At 42.2% G+C, this 17,810-nt stretch overlaps 1 protein-coding gene across 1 annotated transcript in view; it reads left to right on the top strand.

Annotated features, from left to right (window-relative positions):
• Positions 1 to 17,810, top strand: part of crim1 (cysteine rich transmembrane BMP regulator 1 (chordin-like)) — a gene marked incomplete at its 5' end in the record, with an annotated part of 101,568 nt that overhangs the window by 82,360 nt on the left and 1,398 nt on the right. The window contains 4 exons of the mRNA XM_084438088.1: positions 171 to 392; positions 1,872 to 2,060; positions 11,291 to 11,407; positions 16,992 to 17,182. Of these exons, the coding sequence (XP_084294214.1) occupies positions 171 to 392; positions 1,872 to 2,060; positions 11,291 to 11,407; positions 16,992 to 17,182 (719 nt within the window). The remainder of the gene's footprint in view (positions 1 to 170; positions 393 to 1,871; positions 2,061 to 11,290; positions 11,408 to 16,991; positions 17,183 to 17,810) is intronic.

The following is a 17,810-nucleotide window of genomic DNA, read 5'->3' as shown; positions in this document are numbered from 1 at the left end:
GATTCCTAGCAGGATGAGTCCTATCTAGCTGGATGAGTCCTAGCAGGATGAGTCCTAGCAAGATGAGTCCTATCTGGATGAGTCCTAGTTGGATGAGTCCTAGATGAATGAGTCGTAGCAGGATGACCTACTGTAACAGCTTGTGCGTGTGCGCGCATGCTCCCCGCCAGACGAGTCCTCCACGCCGCCGGCCCCTGGTAACGGCAGCATGCCCAGCTACTGTCGCAGCGAGGAGGGAGACATCTTCCTGGCGTCAGAGTCGTGGAAGCCCAACACCTGCTCCAGCTGTGTGTGTGTGGAGGGCGTGATCAGCTGCTTCTCCGAGTCCTGCCCGCCCGTGGGCTGTGCCAGGCCAGTCCTTCGGAAGGGACAGTGCTGCCCCTACTGTCTGGGTACGACACACAAACACACACACACACACACACACACACTGCCTGGGAATCTCATACACCCACAAACGCACACATGCATATTCATACCACCTGGGAATGGAGCACTGTACACACACAAACACACACACACACATTCATACAGCCTGGGCATGACATACACACACACACACACACACACACACACACGTACACATTATACTGCCTGGAAATGAGGTACTGTACACACACAAACACTCACACACACACACATATCCATCCATACTGCCTGGGAATGATGTACAGGCGCACACACACACACACACACACACACACACATTATATTGCCTGGAAATGACTTACAGTACACACACAAACACACACGCACACACACACACACACACACACACACACACACTGGATTACAGCAAGCAGAAGGACAGAGGCAGAGATGGAACTACAAATTAAGGTGTGGAAACTTCCAGAGGACCAGATCTTTCTCTCTATCTGGAGATGGAGGGAATGGGGAGGGGTGGAGGGAGAGAGAGAGGGAGGGGGAGAGATGGGGGAGGGAGGGACTAGCTAGATAAACCCTGCTGTGTGTAAATGGTGTATATTTATAGGTAGATACAAACAGATACATTGTATAGATCTGCAGCAGCAGTACATACGGCCGGTGCCAAGTCCAGGATTGGCTGTTTGGAGGTGATTCATGACCCTCTGCTTATCTGACCACGGGCTGATAAGGAGCTAGTTAGTCACACACACACACACACACACACACACACACACACACATATATACACTCTCTCTCTCGCGCTCTCTCTCTCACTCTGTCTCTCTCACACACACACACACACACATACACATAATTAGAATCTGAATTCGGAGGACTTGCATATAAAATTGAAGTATAACAAAACAGTAAGTAAGTAAGTATAATCAAAATATATAAATATATACACAATAGAAGTGAAGTAGTAAGGCTATCATGCAGCTGTGTGTGGCTATACATAAATTATAGGCTAGACTATGTAAGGTGATATACTTGAGTTAGGGAAAATGTACAGATATCATCTGTAGTCCAGTATTGCACAGTAAAGTGGACATTCAGTGCAGGCAGAATTAGTTTGGGAGACTCACTGCCTTGGGGAAGAAACCATTTCGGTGGAGAAAATATTTTGCCCTCACACACACACACGCACACACACACACGCACACACACACACACACGCATACACACCCAGACGCATACACACACAGCTGCTGTATTGCATTACACTGCAGAGATCTCAATCACTGCAGGGGCTGGTAATCTGGATGTGTGTTTTGTGTTTGTGTTTGGGTTTACGTGTCTGTGTTTGTGAATTAAGTAATTGTGTGTACAGTGTGACTTAATGACCCTCTGTACTTGTGTCTGTGTGTATGTGTGTGTGCACGTGTGTGTGAATAAACTAATCATGTGTTAATAATAGCCTGCTGTGTGTGTGTGTGTCCTCCTAGACGCCACCCCGCGGGCCGTGTGCCACTTCAACGGGCAGACGTACTCGGACGAAGAGCGCTGGGATATTGACAGCTGCACGCACTGCTATTGCCTGCAGGGCCAGACGCTCTGCTCCACGGTCAGCTGCCCCGCCGCCCCCTGCCCGCAGCCAGTCACCGTGGAGGGCAGCTGCTGCCCGATGTGTTCAGGTAGGAGGAGGCGGAGCCACAACGCCTCGATTCACACCACAACCTGTCGGTCGGCTGAGTGTCCCCCGACCGCGCCTGAGCAAAGTCGCCAAATATTGATGGCTGATGACATATTTTTCACAATGCACTGGCGGAGTTGGCTGCTCTCTAGTGACTTTTCGTGCGTGGGAGAATAAACAACACTCCGGCCCAGAAGTTGGCCTCAGTGTAGCCCGGCTTCGCCATCCTGATCACGTGAGCTCACATTCCCTTTCTCTCCATAGATCAGTCTGGGCCAAGCTACCGTTCAGAGTTCCACCCTGCAGATATTTGCCGGGCCAATCACAACTGTTTATCTAACATGGGGGCGGGATTGATACAACGACTGTGCCCACTTGATACAACGACTAACCCACGTTTCGTTGCTCTGACTGGTTGTAGGTCTATCCAATTGCGGCCAGAGGCATTTTGATCTGCGCCCGTTGATGACGCTCAGTGAAAATCGAAATTAAACGCAGCAGTTCCAGACCGTTCGCATTTTTGCAAATTGGGTCTGGCGAGGCCAGGCTAGCCTCAGTGAAGCCAGGCTAGACCAATCATCAGACCGGAAACCGAAATTGAGCTGTATAAGGTAAACACAACCACAGTGAAGTCTGGCAATCACTCAGTGTGGCATGAACAAGAAGATAAGTCAAGTCTAGATAAGACGTCTGACTCGCATAAGCTAACGCTAGCACCGGCTTTATCAGGTTTAGGCTTGTTGATGGTGGAGGAAGAAGAAGTGGTTACTACAACGAAGTGAAAACTTTTTGGGCTGCAGCCTGAATCTAGACATGAATAAACGATTTGTATTCAAGACACACTTTACCTGTCATAATTCAATAGAGCTTCTCATCGGCCTAGCTCAGTGTGTTTGTCATTGAGAATCAGTGGAAGAATCAGTAGAAATGGGCTTGTTGTAATCAACTCCAGCAGCTCATGTATTCACATTATAATTGGACTCTGCTGTCCATGACAGTAGCCCGATCCAAAGCACAGTGAGGGTGTGTTGAAATGAAACTGAGGCCATTTTCTCCTGGCTAGAGCCTTGACTTCACCACTTAGTCTGAGTACGCCCATTCTGTTCAAATCAAATCAAATCAAACTTTAGTATAGCGCATTTCATACACAGAGGCAACACAATGCGCTTTACAGAGAGCAATGGGGGGGTGGGCATAGGTCCCACCCCTACATATTCCAGAGAGAAGCAAAAGAACAGTTTCACCCGGGGGCCAGAAAAGTGAGCTGTAAAAATTCTTCCCTGACCTCTCTCAACGAGACGATCGAGCAAGCTCCTGGAAAATGTTTGCCTATTGGCTAAGAACATATACAGAGCAATAAACATGGGCTAAATACATCTCATAAGAGAGACATAACTAACAGCAAAGTGCACAAATAGTTCCAGAGATGTTGGCTACATAGTAGGCCATTATGTGTTAGCTATCCCTGTAGTCTCTGATATGATATTTAAGTGAATCATATAACAAAGCACAGTAAGCACTTAGCAGAACAGGCTCATAGAGAATGCTGCAAAGCAGAGGTGGGGAAACTGAAAGCAGAGAGCCAAGGGTAAAAAGGGGTGGGGCTGGATAGGGACAGCTGACGACACAGAGTGGGATGGAGCTAGACATGAGGAGGCAGGGGGCCTTTCCAGGGGCCATAAGGTGGACTTTGGCCAAGGACAGGGGGGGGGGTTCTCTGGGACCTGCTACAGGGTGGCCTGCAGGAGACAGGGGGAGTCCACAGGACCTGTTTAGAGTATAAGAGGGAGAGACACTAGGGAGGAGGACAGGGTTAAGATTCAAGTATGACACCTAGGTTTTTAGCCTGGCAGTTGGTGTCAATTACCAGAGTTTTTAAATGTGCAGATAGTTTCTCTCTTTTTGTGTGTTTGTGTACTGTAAGCCGACACACCATGAAGAGGGAATCCTATTTGTCGCTCCCTGCCTCCCTTCCGGCGAGTTGTTGACCTGCAGTTCTATGTTGCTACCACAAGAGGCAGTGGTCCCAGAACATCAAAACAAAAAGACTCCACAGATTTCCCAGGTCAGCGGTGGCCGAGTGGATAGTGCGCTGCCTATCACCGCGAAGATTGTGAGTTCAATCTTTGGTGTGGACATACGAAGGTCCCATGACATATTTTGTCACTGGATGTTATAGAAGTTATGTAACGGTTAATTATAGACCCTTTTACAGCCTAGTCAGCACAAGTATGCGCGCATTCTTGAAACAGTAGCAGAGGAAGACACAAAATCGCGTCTGGACTGAGGACATAATCAGAAATGCCCGCGTTTGTGGTGCCCAATTATTATCAGGTAAGTTATTTTGACTACCTGGTTTCACTGGAATGTCTGGTTGAAATGTAGCCCTTCTCAGTCCCATTGTTGCATTCCGCTCGCTCATGCCAGACAACAGTCTTTTGCTGGTCCATTCACTTTGCCGTCAAAATAAATCGGTGTCCGCCTAGTTAGGAGAGGCGCTCATATTTAATGTCAGATAAACATGAAACCTCACTTACCTAAGCAAAAGGGTATATTTTTACAAATGCTGGGTTGAAGCTTCAAAGCACGCCACCACCACAGAAGAAGACTACCTCGGAAAAATAATTTCACTCGGAGAGAACGCGTCTAAATAAGTTATTTATTGGTAGCGCCGAGGCTTCAAAACCCAGAATTTGTTAAAATAGAACCTTTTGCTTAGGTAAGTGAAGTTTCATGTTTATCTGACACTTGTAAATATGAGCGCCTCTCCTAACTAGGCCGACACCGATTTATTTTGACGGCGAAGTGAATGGACCAGCAAAGGACTGTTGTCTGGCATGAGGGACTGAGAAGTGCTAGTTGAAATGTAGAGTAATATCTGAAGTAAACAGTAACCCATAACCTGGCTGCACGCTAAGCTAAAGCTAAGTTCAGGAAATGAAGCCCAATGATAGCTAGCTAATGTTAGCTAGTGCTAGCTAACACGCTAGCTAGTGTTAGCTACCTAACTCAAGGCCCGGGGAGTTGGAGATACTGTGCACTTTCTCTCAAAGTGCTTTAGCTAAGGTTAGCTACTACAAGCTAGCTAGTCCTTGTCAACACTTGCCTCACAACGTACGTAGTTAAACTATTCACACAGCAAGCAACGTCAGCTGACTGGGACTGTCTCGTGAGTAGAACAACCAGTGTTGTGAAATACATTTAACAACTGGTCAGTTGATATGTTGCACAGCAATCGAGCAGGACAATATCATTAGGGCTAGGTTAGGTAGCTAGCAAAGTCAGCTTGCCCAGCTGGTATGGTTATAGGCTCATTCCTATGGGATAGCTTAGTAGTTTGTGATTTACTGTAGCAATGGGTTGACTAATCACTAGATCAATATTTTCAGTTGGGGATAGGACTACAACACCACCTGTGCTGTCGCACCAGGAATCTGCTCTGACCACTGTTTTTATTCACCACCATGTTATTATGCAGATTAAATGTTCTGTATGTCTACGTGACACAAAAAAAGGCTTTATATGTTATTTTTGGCTGGGGAAAAAAAGGTTTGGCGGGTACAATTTTTCATCTACCAGATATTTGGCTGGTGAGATAAAAAGTTAATGTTGACCCCTGCATGTATGTAATTATGTCTTAAGTTTAAAGTGAAGGGATTAAGAGAGGATGTTTTTCTCCAGTAGGTATTAAGCAAATCGTAACCCATAACCTACAATTATGATGGGATCTGCAAGTTAGGAATTTCTTGTAATATGGCTTCTGATCAGTATTTCTGTTCATTAATTGAGCTTTTTTATGTTTAGGTACCATAAAAGCAAGTGAACTACCTGATCGACAAAGGGATGGCGTCAACTACGTTTCTACAACAACTATGGAGTTGGAGAAACACATGTGGACCTTCATTGTGACAACTGCAGTGGACAAAACAAGAACAACTTTGTGCTGTGGTACTGTGCTTGGCAGACCATGCACAAGCTTCACCTGAAGCTGGACCTACACTTCCTGATTGCAGGCCACACCAAGTTTGCCCCTGACTGGTGCTTTGGCTTGATCAAGCAGCGCTATAGGAAGACCAGAGTGGACACTTTTACTGACATGCTGGGGTGGTGAGAGACAGCGCTCCTGTGAAGAAAGTCAACACCTCATAGCTTGTCGGACTTGAGGATGGCACAGTGCTTGTTGAAAGCTACAACTGGCACCAGCATCTGAGTAGCTATTTCAAAAAGCTCGAAAACATTAAGAGTTACCAGCACTTCAGGTAATTATCATTTTCATGTATTAGCTATTCCATTTTATGGACATGGTATGGTTGTATTTTATTTGTGGGCAATATTTTAATGCACTATTTTAATGCACATCTCCCTTCTGTTCTGTTGCAGCTTTGATGCTGGGATGCCTGGTGTGGTTGAGGCCAGAGAACACTGTGATGCAACACCAGTCAGGTGTCAGCTGCTGTGCAACGCTGATGTCCAGCCCCCCCAAAGATGGTCTTCAGGTGCAAGCCCCACCCGGACTGGACATGGCCAGACAGCAGTATCTGATCATGGATGGCTGTGACTGTGTCCATGATACAGGCAGTGCAATTACATAACATGTCAAGTATACTGTACAGTTGTATACAGTAGTGCAGAGTGAGTTCTCTATTGTATAGACAAGGTGTTCAATTGCTCAAGTGTTGTCAGGTGATGATTCAAGTGTACAGTGGTGCAGAGTCAGTTGTCTATTGTATAGACACGGTGCAAGGTGTCACATGTTCACTTCTGTTATTATGAGGCTCAAGACATCACTTTCCCCCTGCCAAAGAGTAGCTCGGAAGAAGACCCCTGACAACCAGCAGCTCAGAAGAAGGCTGTCCGTTTATAGTACTCTGGTTGTACTATACATAGGCCCTCACTCTCATTATAACAATGGCACACATGCAACCCCCTGGACCAACAAGTGAACACGTGACACCTTGCACCTTGTCTATACAATAGACAACTGACTATGCACCACTGTACACTCGAACCAACACCTGACAACACTTGAGCAATTGAACACCTTGTCTATACAATAGACAACTGACTGCACTACTGTATACATGTGCATTACATGCCTCTCTTCTTTACAAAGATGGTCACAACCACAACATATCCTGAGAGCACATGCAAAATAACAACTTATGGCTACTTTTAATGTGTACGTCTGTATGTTTAATAAAGCTTTAAAGAAAAGTTTCAATCAAGACTTGAGTATTACCTATTCTCTTGAGTACTATGTTTACAATTGTTCATTCATGATATTATTACAGTTGGCCTTTCAAGTCTGCCTACACTTAGGTTACTTAGCTAAGAAGCATTTTAATTACAATTTACTTCTAAGGACAAATACTTTACTTTCATATATTCTTATCAATATAATATCAAGATCCTAGTAGATGTCCAAATAACCCACTGTGTCTTGGGTCTACTTATTCACTACCTAAAGGGAAGTGCAACAGCAAGTCATGACCTTTATCCAGAAACAAAAGTTGAACCCATTGCAGCAAAATAGCTAACATTACAGGAATCATCAGAGTAACTGCTTTAGCCACTGACCGCTACCATTAATGTTATGGAAGCTGCTGCTAGTTGTTGTGAGCCCATGAGCTTACTGGCTATCCCGCTCTCATTGTGCTGGATTAGCATTGGAAGCATTGGAACGGATGTGTCCAGGTGACAAGACCCATCTTTATTTATCAGACATTACCGTCCTACCAGTCCCGCACAGAAATAAGCCAGCCAACAGACATAAGCCAGGCTGGACCTAGCCTGGTTCACCAATGATCAGTACTTTTGTTTTGTCTTGGTTTAGCTGGAGGAAATTATGTGACATCCATACATGTATATCCGTAATACACTACAATCGAGCTGTAATTACTGGGTGTTACAGAAATATAGAGTTGGATAGCATCTGCATAGCTATGGTAGCTAATGTTGTGCCTCCTGATGACACTGCCAAGGGGCAGCATGTACAGGCTGAGTAAGGCAAGGCAAGGCAAGGCAAGTTTATTTATATAGCACATTTCAGCCACAGGGCAATTCAAGGTGCTTTACATGAGACATTAAAAGCATTAAAACAAAAAGCAAGACATTATAGACATTTAAAACAAAAGGCAGGACACATTAAAAGCATTAAAACAAAAAGCAAGTCATTATAGACATTTAAACAAAAAGCAGGACAAATAGAATACAGGAATAAAAGTTACAGTGCAGTATACTGATAAACATAGCTCCTCTTAGAAAGCAGTGGCAAAAAGAAAAGTCTTCAGGCTTGTTTTAAAAGAGCCAAGAGTTGCAGCAGACCTGCAGTTTTCTGGAAGTTTGTTCCAGATATGTGGAGCATAAAAACTGAATGCTGCTTCTCCATGTTTTGTTTTAACTCTGGGGACAGAAAGCAGACCTGTGCCAGACGACCTGAGGGGTCTGGATGGTTCATAGCATATGAGCAGATCAGAAATATATTTTGGCCCTAGACCATTCAGTGCTTTATAAACCAACAGCAGTATTTTAAAGTCAATTCTTTGACAGACAGGAAGCCAGTGTAAAGACCTTAGTACTGGTGTGATATGCTCCACTTTCTTAGTCTTAGTGAGGACTCGAGCAGCAGCGTTCTGAATCAGCTGCAGCTGTCTGATCGATTTTTTAGAGAGACCTGTATACATGCCGTTACAGTAGTCGAGTCTACTGAAGATAAACGCATGGACAAGTTTTTCCAAATCCTTCTGGGACATAAATCCTTTGATCCTTGATATATTCTTCAGGTGATAGTAGGCTGACTTTGTAATTGACTTAATGTGGCTGTTGAAATTCAGGTCTGAGTCCATGACTACACCAAGATTTCTGGCTTCGTTTGTGGTTTTTAGCATTACTGATTGAAGTTGAGCACTGACTTTTAATCGTTCTTCTTTTGCTCCAAAGACAATTACTTCAGTTTTATTTTTGTTTAGTTGGAGAAAGTTCTGGCACATCCAATCATTGATTTGTTGAATGCACTTACTCAGCGCTTGTATGGGATTATAGTCTCCTGGTGATATAGTGATATAAATTTGTGTGTCATCTGCATAGCTATGGTAACATATTTTGTTGTTTTCCATAATTTGAGTTAATGGGAGCATGTAAATGTTGAACAGAAGAGGCCCCAGGATGGAGCCTTGGGGAACTCCACAGGTCATTTTTGTCAGCTCAGATTTGTAATTGCCTATAGACACAAAATAATCCCTGTCCTTTAAGTAGGATTCAAACCAATCTAACACTGTACCAGAAATTCCCAACCAATTTTCCAGTCGGCCTAGTAGTATGTTGTGGTCTACCGTGTCGAACGCAGCGCTGAGATCCAGTAATACTAAGACTGAGATTTTGCCATTATCTGTGTTTAAATGGATGTCATTAAATACCTTAATTAGAGCAGTCTCTGTGCTGTGATGTGGTCGAAATCCTGACTGGAAGACATCAAAGCCATTACTTAGTGCCAGGAAGTTATTCAGTTGTTGGAAAACAACCTTTTCAATTATTTTGCTTAGAAATGGGAGGTTTGATATGGGCCTATAATTGTTCATTTGTGAGCTGTTTAGATTATTCTTTTTTAAGAGTGGCTTGATGACTGCAGTTTTCAGGGTATGTGGGAACACACCTGAAAGAAGAGATGTGTTTACAATTTGTAGTAAATCAGAGGCCATGCAGTTGGATACAGTTTTGAAGAAGTCTGTAGGTAGAACATCAAGGCAACAGGTGGAGGATTTCAGACATTGTATAGTGTCCCCCAGGGTTTTATGGTTGATCGGATTAAATTGTGTCATGGTACAAGTAGAGGTCCTACAGTAGGATGGATCCTTGAGGCACCCCACAGGTCATGGGAAACTTTTCTGAGCTGTGGTCACCGAGGGCAACGAAGAAATCACGACCGGCGGGATAGGTCCTAAACCAATTTAGGACTGGACCGGAGAGGCTAACCCACTTCTCCAGTCTTTTGATGAGGATTGCATGATTTACAGTACCAAAGGCTGCACTCAGGTCCAGGTGGACAAGAACAGAGAGCTCTTTGGAGTCAGCATTAGTTCTGAGGTCATTTACAACTTTGACTAATGCCGTCTCTGTGCTATGATGGGCGTGAAAGCCGGACTGGAAAAGGTTGGTAGAACTTGTAGCTAGGAAATCATTAATCTGTTTGAAAACAATCTTTTCCAGAATTTTACTCAAAAAGGGAAGGTTGGAGATTGGTCTAAATTGCTAAGAACTGTGTCTAGGTTGTTTTTTCTTCAGAACGGGTCTCACCAAAGCAGTTTTGAGTATTGTCAAAAAGTCAAAAATAGTTTTGAAAAAATCGGTTGGGATATGATCCAGCGGGCATGTGGAGGACTTGAGTTGGGATACTACTTTTCTCAACATTTCTGTGTCCACCAGTATACAAGCTCATGTGTCCATTACATGGAGGAAGAGGTTCAGTGAACAAGACGCATGGCCTTTCCTGGGTGATATTCCTCCTAATATTCATAATCTTATCTCTGAAGTAAGCTGCAAATTCCTCACATTTGGAGGTAGAGAGCAGGTTATCCAGGTTTTTTACGGCAGGATTTATTAGGCTATCAATCGTCGAGAAGAGCACTCTTCAACTAATTTGGTTGATAGATATCAATTTTGAGAAGTGGTCTTTCCTTGCGTTTCTTATTGCCTTATTAAAGGCAGAAATATGTTCTTTGAGAATATCATGGTGGACCTGCAGCTCTCCCCTGCCGCCCTCCTCCTGCGTGAAAACGTACTGCTCTCTGACTGGCTCATTTTGGAAGATGTCCGACGCCAGTTCCATCTAGGCAGTCGGCCAAAAAAAAAGGGTCTGACCTCTCCTGTTCAGTTCCAACACGGGCAGACTAAATATTCAGCCCCAGCTCGCATCCCCGCTGTTCTCAGCCGACTGGCAGGTCGTTGTGAAATGGGCTTAGGACACACGCACGCATACACACACACACACACACATGCACGCATACACACACACACACAGAGGGGTAGATCGGACAATGTTTGCTAGATTCTGTTTTTGCTCCTGCTGTTGAGATGTGTGTTTTCGTCTGACATTTGTGTAACATGTGTGTAACATGTATGTAACATGTGTAACAGGTATGTAATGTGTGCGTAACATGTGCATAACATGTGTGTAACATATGTAACGTGTGTACCATGTACTGTATGTAATGTGTGTGTGTGTGTGTGTTGTAGAAATGTACGCCCCCACCAACATTCCCATCGAGAAGACAGACCAGCGAGGAGACAGGAAGCAGTCGCCCCCCGCCTGGCCCACGCTCAGCCACAACGACATCATGCCCCAGTTCAGAGGTGAGAGTGCAGAGGTCACCTGAGCTTCCAGCAGAGGTCACATGACCATCCCCAGGGATCACATGACCAGCCACCAGACCCCAGGGTCACATGACCAACCCCCACCCCCAGTGGTCACCTGAGCTGAGAGATGATTGGATCATTGAGCCCTACCCACACTGCTGCGTGTGTGGGCGGGGCATAATGTCTAGGATGTTGTCACCGTGTGTTGATATGCATAGAACGCAGGTGAGACTCTTGTTGTTCTCGTTGGCTAAACACTTGATTATGTCTCCAGTCGTATTGACAAATACGAAAAAACACAACGGACCGGTGTGGCAGCCAGGACCATGTACCGTACTGTACTACTGTATTACCAGACGCACAGTACCTGAATGAATTAATGAAAGTTTTTATTTTGTTTCGGTTATTTCAAACCAACAATACATACATAAACAATACAGTCTTACAACAATAGAAAAGCAATAATAAAATAACCCAAGCCGAAAAGGCATAGGCTGAAGCTATAAGCTTATTTACGCCTACCCTTCTTACCAGTACAAACAAACTCCTCCTTTACAACAATAATCAACTATAGTCCAGTACCATCGTGACCTTTTCAGATCACAACTTATTCAATTCATAAAAAAGAAGAGAATAAAAGAGTACACAAAAATACCCCAGGTGTAAATCCAAAACAAAATTTTAACAGAGAAATCAACAAATGTTCTCATCATTTTCAATCACCTTAATTTTAAACCAGTTTACATTTATGAATCGTCTGACAAATCTTAAATTCTTTATCAAGATTATTCTATAAATTCACACCTCTTACAGAAGTACATTGATCTTTTATGTTAGTCGTAGTTTGTTTTTTTTCCATCATACACATCCCTCTGAGCTCATATCTACATTCCCTGTTTTTGAGCAAGCTCACAATTTTCCAAGGTAACATATTGTTATACACTTTGAACATGATCAGTGCTATCTTGTAGTCCACTAGGTCCTTAAATTTAAGTGCCCTTAATTGAATAAATAATCCTTTTGATGGTTCTCTATAATTTGATTTTGTGATCATCCTTACAGCTCTTTTTTGGAGGATGAAAATTGGTTGGGTGTGGGTAGGATAAGCATTCCCCCATATTTCTAAACAGTAATTTATATAAGGAACAATAATTGAACAATACAGAATATAAAAAGCATGCTGATTTAACAAATCCTTCATCTTGTACAATAAAGCAATTGATTTAGCTATTTTTGATTTTACATGCTTAATATGCATTTTCCAATTCAATCTATGGTCTAGAATAACACCCAAAAACTTTGTTTCAAACACTCTTTAAATTTCTGTATATTCTTAGTATAATCTCTGTGTTTATTTTACGGTTCCCAAAAATCATAAATTTTGTTTTACTTGCATTTAAGGACAATTTATTGACATCAAACCATTTTTTTTAACTTGTTTCATTTCTTTTTCTACATTAGTTACTATTTCATTAAAATTTTCCCCAGAACCAAAAAATTTTTGTATCATCTGCAAAAAGGATGCTATTCATACATTTTGACACATTACAGAGATCATTCAGGTAAATAAACAGCTTTGGCCCAAGTACTGACCCTTGAGGGACCCCACATTTTACCTTTAACAACACAGAATCAGTTTTATCTAAAGAGACATATTGCCATCTGATTGATTGATTTTTTGATTGATTTTATTTATTTTTAAGACAGGGACAAGGTACATTTACCCTATAGAATAGGGAGATATGCACTGTACAAGGTTATAGCTAAACAGCTAATTTCCACCTGCAGTCCCTGGGCAAATAAATATACAGTCTTAAAATAGTGGGGCAAATAGTACACAGTAGGAAAGTTACATACATAGAAGGAATACAAAAAAGTTATGTAGCAAAGATTTCACTCATCCCTATACCCACATCCCAACCTCCCCAGACCCTTAAAAAACAAACCCTAAGTACAGCCCCCATACATATGTGCCACACACATACACACACACACACACACACACACACACACACACACACACACACACTTGACTACAGGTGCGACTACAGGTGCGATCTATCACTTAGATAAGAACATAACCAGGAGTGAGCTACCCATCTGACACCATATTTACAAAATTTTTCCAATAATATTTCATGATCTATTGTGTCAAAGACTTTTTTTTAGATCAATGAAAATTCCCAATGTATATAGTTTCTTGTCTATTGCAGTGGTAAGTTTCATAATAGCTAATCCAGTAGATTGATTTGTTCTAAATCCATACTGATTCTCACTCAGGATGCTATACTTTTCCATAAAATGATCCAATCTTATGACAAATAGTTTCTCCAAGATTTTTTTAAATTGAGGAAGCAATGAAACTGGCCTGTAATTTGACAAGAGATCTTTTCCACCAGATTTATACAAGGGAATAACTTTAGCTATTTTCATTTGTTTGGGAAAAATCCCTGTTTTAATTGAAAGATTACAGATATGGGTCAGAGGTTTAACCACACCTTCTATAGTGTCCTTAATTAAAGCAATATAAATTTCATTGTTATCTGTAGACCTTTTACTTTTAAGCGCTTTGACAATCCCTATTTCTTCAGACTTGTGTACAGCAGTAAGAAACATAGTATTTGCATTAATTTCCACCAGATTCTCTACTTCACGCCTATTAACTGGTTGAACAATATCTCTTGCCAAGCTCGGTCCTACATTTACAAAATAATCATTAAATTCGTTAGCAATCTCTTCTTTATTGTAGATATTAGCATCACTCTTTTGGATGGTTTTAGATAAATCAGCTTTTCTTTCTAGTTAAGCTGTTAATTACTTTCCAAGCCTCTCTCATGTTATTTCTACTTCCATTAATTTACTATAATAATTCTCTTTACTGATCCTAATTATCTTTGTCATTTTATTTTTGTATAGCTTGTATTTCCTTTCAACTTTTTCTGTTCTAAGTCTTACAAATTCTCTATATAGAGTATTTTTCTTTTTTATTGCATTCTGTAAAGTTTTGGATAGCCATGGCTTATTTTATTTTTTCTTCTATCACTGTATCTCCTCAAGGGGCAGTTTTTATCATAAAGCTCTTTAATAATATTGTTAGAAATGAATTATAGGCCTCATTAACATCAACATAAACAGATTCCCCAGTTTGTCTCATTAAATCCATTTTGAGTGACTCCACTGTTTCTGGATTTCTCAGTCTAAATGTTGTTTGCGGTTTTTCAACAGGATTGCCCAATAAATTACAGTGATAGGTTGTAAAAATTGGTAAATGATCACTAATGTCCTGAATGAACAAACCCCCTATTACTGTAGCATCTATCACATTGGAATAAATATTGTCAATTAAAGTTGCACTGGACCTGGTAATTCTACTTGGTTTAGTAATCCTTGGGAATAAACCAACACTATACATAGTATTAATGAAGTCAGCCGTTCCCGTTTGTCCCTGTGGATTTAATAAATCAATGTTGAAGTCACCACATACAAAGACAACCTTCTTACTAATTATCTTTTCATACAATTCAATCATCTGTTCCTTCAGTTTCTATTCCAGACCCCGGAGCTTTGTAGACACAATTTATGATTATGTTTTTAGCTTTCTCGATTTCAATTTCAACCGTTATAATTTCCAACTTGTCATCTATCCCTTTTGATATGGTGTGCAGTTGCTTACATTGTAGTCTCGTCAATGTATAAGGCCACACCCCCAACCCTTTTTCTTCTGCTATTTACATAAAACATGGCACACCCTTGTATTTCATTTCATTACATTTCCATTATTTAACCATGATCCAGTAACAGCTATTACACTAAATTTGTTTTTGAACATTCTCAAGAAATCATAAACCTTCGAAAAAATTATTAGGCTTCTACTATTAATATGTATAATAGAGAACACTCCTACCATCTTAACATTGACATTGAACTGTTGTTCAGTGTAATACTTACAATCGTTAAGCATGGTATGGAAAAAAATAATTTCTGGGTCGATGTCATAGTCCATGTCGTGTTCCTTTTTCCAGAAAAATTTAATGTTTCATAATTAAAATCTAGATATGAGTTGAAAAGAGTGGTCTTATAATCCCCTCCTGTCGTTTCATCCAGATCTTCACTCTCGGATTCCATCATTGGATTTTAAACAGGAAAATAATAATAGTAATAATAATAAATAATACAAATTTGCATTTGAATGAACTTACAAAAAGGAGTAAAGTCCATTGTCCCTCTCGTATGTGTGTACCTCCACATTGTCCACCGCAGACCAACATCTCCAAAAAAGAATAAAATATATAATACAGAGCAAAATAGCACTGAAAGAACACACAAAAAAGAGTAAGGTCCATACTCCCTCCACACTGTTCACGGCAGGCCAACAACTCCAAGCCACTGCAAGTCCCAGGCTCACCCGGAAGAGTACGCCAGTCACTGCCGGCCTACCATTACGTGTACAGACCAAACATATTCCTCTTGCGCAAAAAACTCCCCATAGAACATCCCGAGTTCTCCTGCAAGGAAAGGATACTCATCTGAACAGTCACTGAACAAATGTCCACTGCACCTGATTCAATTTGTCCGTTCAGACTAGATATGAATTTATCCAGGTCTTCACGCTCCCGAATGACCATGGTTTTCTCCTCCTCAGGAGATGATCCATTCGTTCGTATCCAGACCTTACAGTCTCTTGTCCACGTTGATTGAATTTTCTTCTGTTTTCTCAATAAACACGCATATCTGGCAATATCCGCGTTCCTTTTAGATAGATGCTCATTCACGTAGACATTAGACCCTTTCAGCTTGTTTCCTTGTCTCAGAAGCCCAGTCTTGTGTCTCCGATTTGCAAACCTTAGGATGATGTTTGGCTCCATTTGGCCTTCTCTTCTTGGCGCTCTTTTTGGAAGTATTTGACAGGCCGCTATATTTTCTCTTTGAATTGATATGTTTTTGCTATGGAAGAACTGAATTACCTCTTCCTCGAGAGTCTGTAGCTTGCTCAGCGGAGGGTCCGCTCCCCGGAGCTCCCTGCTGGCAACTCGCACGTAATTTTCCTTGCGAGTATTGCTCCAGCTCATCGACTCTCCGCTCCAATACAGCAATTTTATCATCCTTTTCTTTAATCATTGCCTTCAAATCCTTCACCTCTTCCAGCAGATTATTTAGTGTTGTTTCTTGCAACCCCTGAATTTTCGCCGTAAGATTGTTTTATCTCGTCCATCTTGGTTTCTTGTGCTTTCCTTGGTGGGATCTTTCTGCGTAATCTTTAATAAAGATGTTGCCCCATGACTGAAACCGACTGTTTACAAGTCAAACAGCAACTATGGTAACTTTGAAAAGTTTGATTTGAAAAAGTTTGTTCACCAAACCAAAGGAGAGGAGCCACGAGGCGACCTGTTTCACCCCAGCAGAGGGCGTGCTTATAAACTGTGTTAGTGTTGTCTGCTGCTTGAGCTAATAACAAGCACAGATCCTAGGACTGTATTACATTGTGTGGGTGTATGCGTGCGTGCATGTGTCCATGTATGTTAATGTGTTTGCGTGTGTGCGCATGTGTCTGTGTGTGTGTGTGCGCGTGTGTGCATGGCAGGTGACTTCGGCAGCCTCCAGATGCCCTACCTGGAGGGTAAGAGCCGCGCAGCCAGTGAGGAGGGCGGCCTGCGGGCCGTGGCCTGGGTGGCGCTGCCCCTGGTCCTGATGCTGGCGCTGCTCTCCGCGCTGCTCTATGCCAACCAGAGGAAGCACTGGGTCCCCCTGCTCTGCTTCCGCACCCCCACCAAGGTAGGGGGCGCCATCATGCCAAAAATAGTCCGGAGTGAGAAGTCTGATTGTCTTGTGACCTGTTTTTTTGTTATTGCTAGCTTGCTCGCTAACTTCTCTGAGGTCAGTAAACATATGCTATCAACGTTTGTAATTCATTTGAATGAAAAATATAGAAGAATTGAAAAATCCCGTCCATAAAGGTTAGCTACTTGGGAGCTGGTGGCTAATGTTGGGAGCGAGCTAGCTGGCTAACGTTCGTGGACAAGACCGGTAGCTAACATTCGTGGATGAGATTTTAAAATTCTATAGACGCATTTTTTATTAAAATTAAATGTTGATAGTATATGTGTACTGACCTCAGACAAGTTAGCTAGTGAGCTAGCAACAAAACAAAAAAAGATCCCGAAATGTTATTAGACAATCGGACTACTTACCCCGGACACTATTTGGCAAGCGGACACATTTTGACTTGACAGCACCATTTGCACACTCAGCAGGTCTTCTTCAGTTCCGTTATGCCAGGTTCACAATACAATAGCCGGCGTGACAGCACTTGTTCTAAAACACGTCGGCTTTACATCTCTGACATGTTGAGTCTTTTGACGTTTTGGAGAACCTACGACGTTCCAACTTGCCAGTCAAGATT

This window comes from Borostomias antarcticus (assembly GCF_949987555.1).
Source record: "Borostomias antarcticus genome assembly, chromosome: 5".
NCBI lineage: Eukaryota > Metazoa > Chordata > Actinopteri > Stomiiformes > Stomiidae > Borostomias > Borostomias antarcticus.
This window is presented reverse-complemented; position numbering and strand designations above follow the sequence as displayed.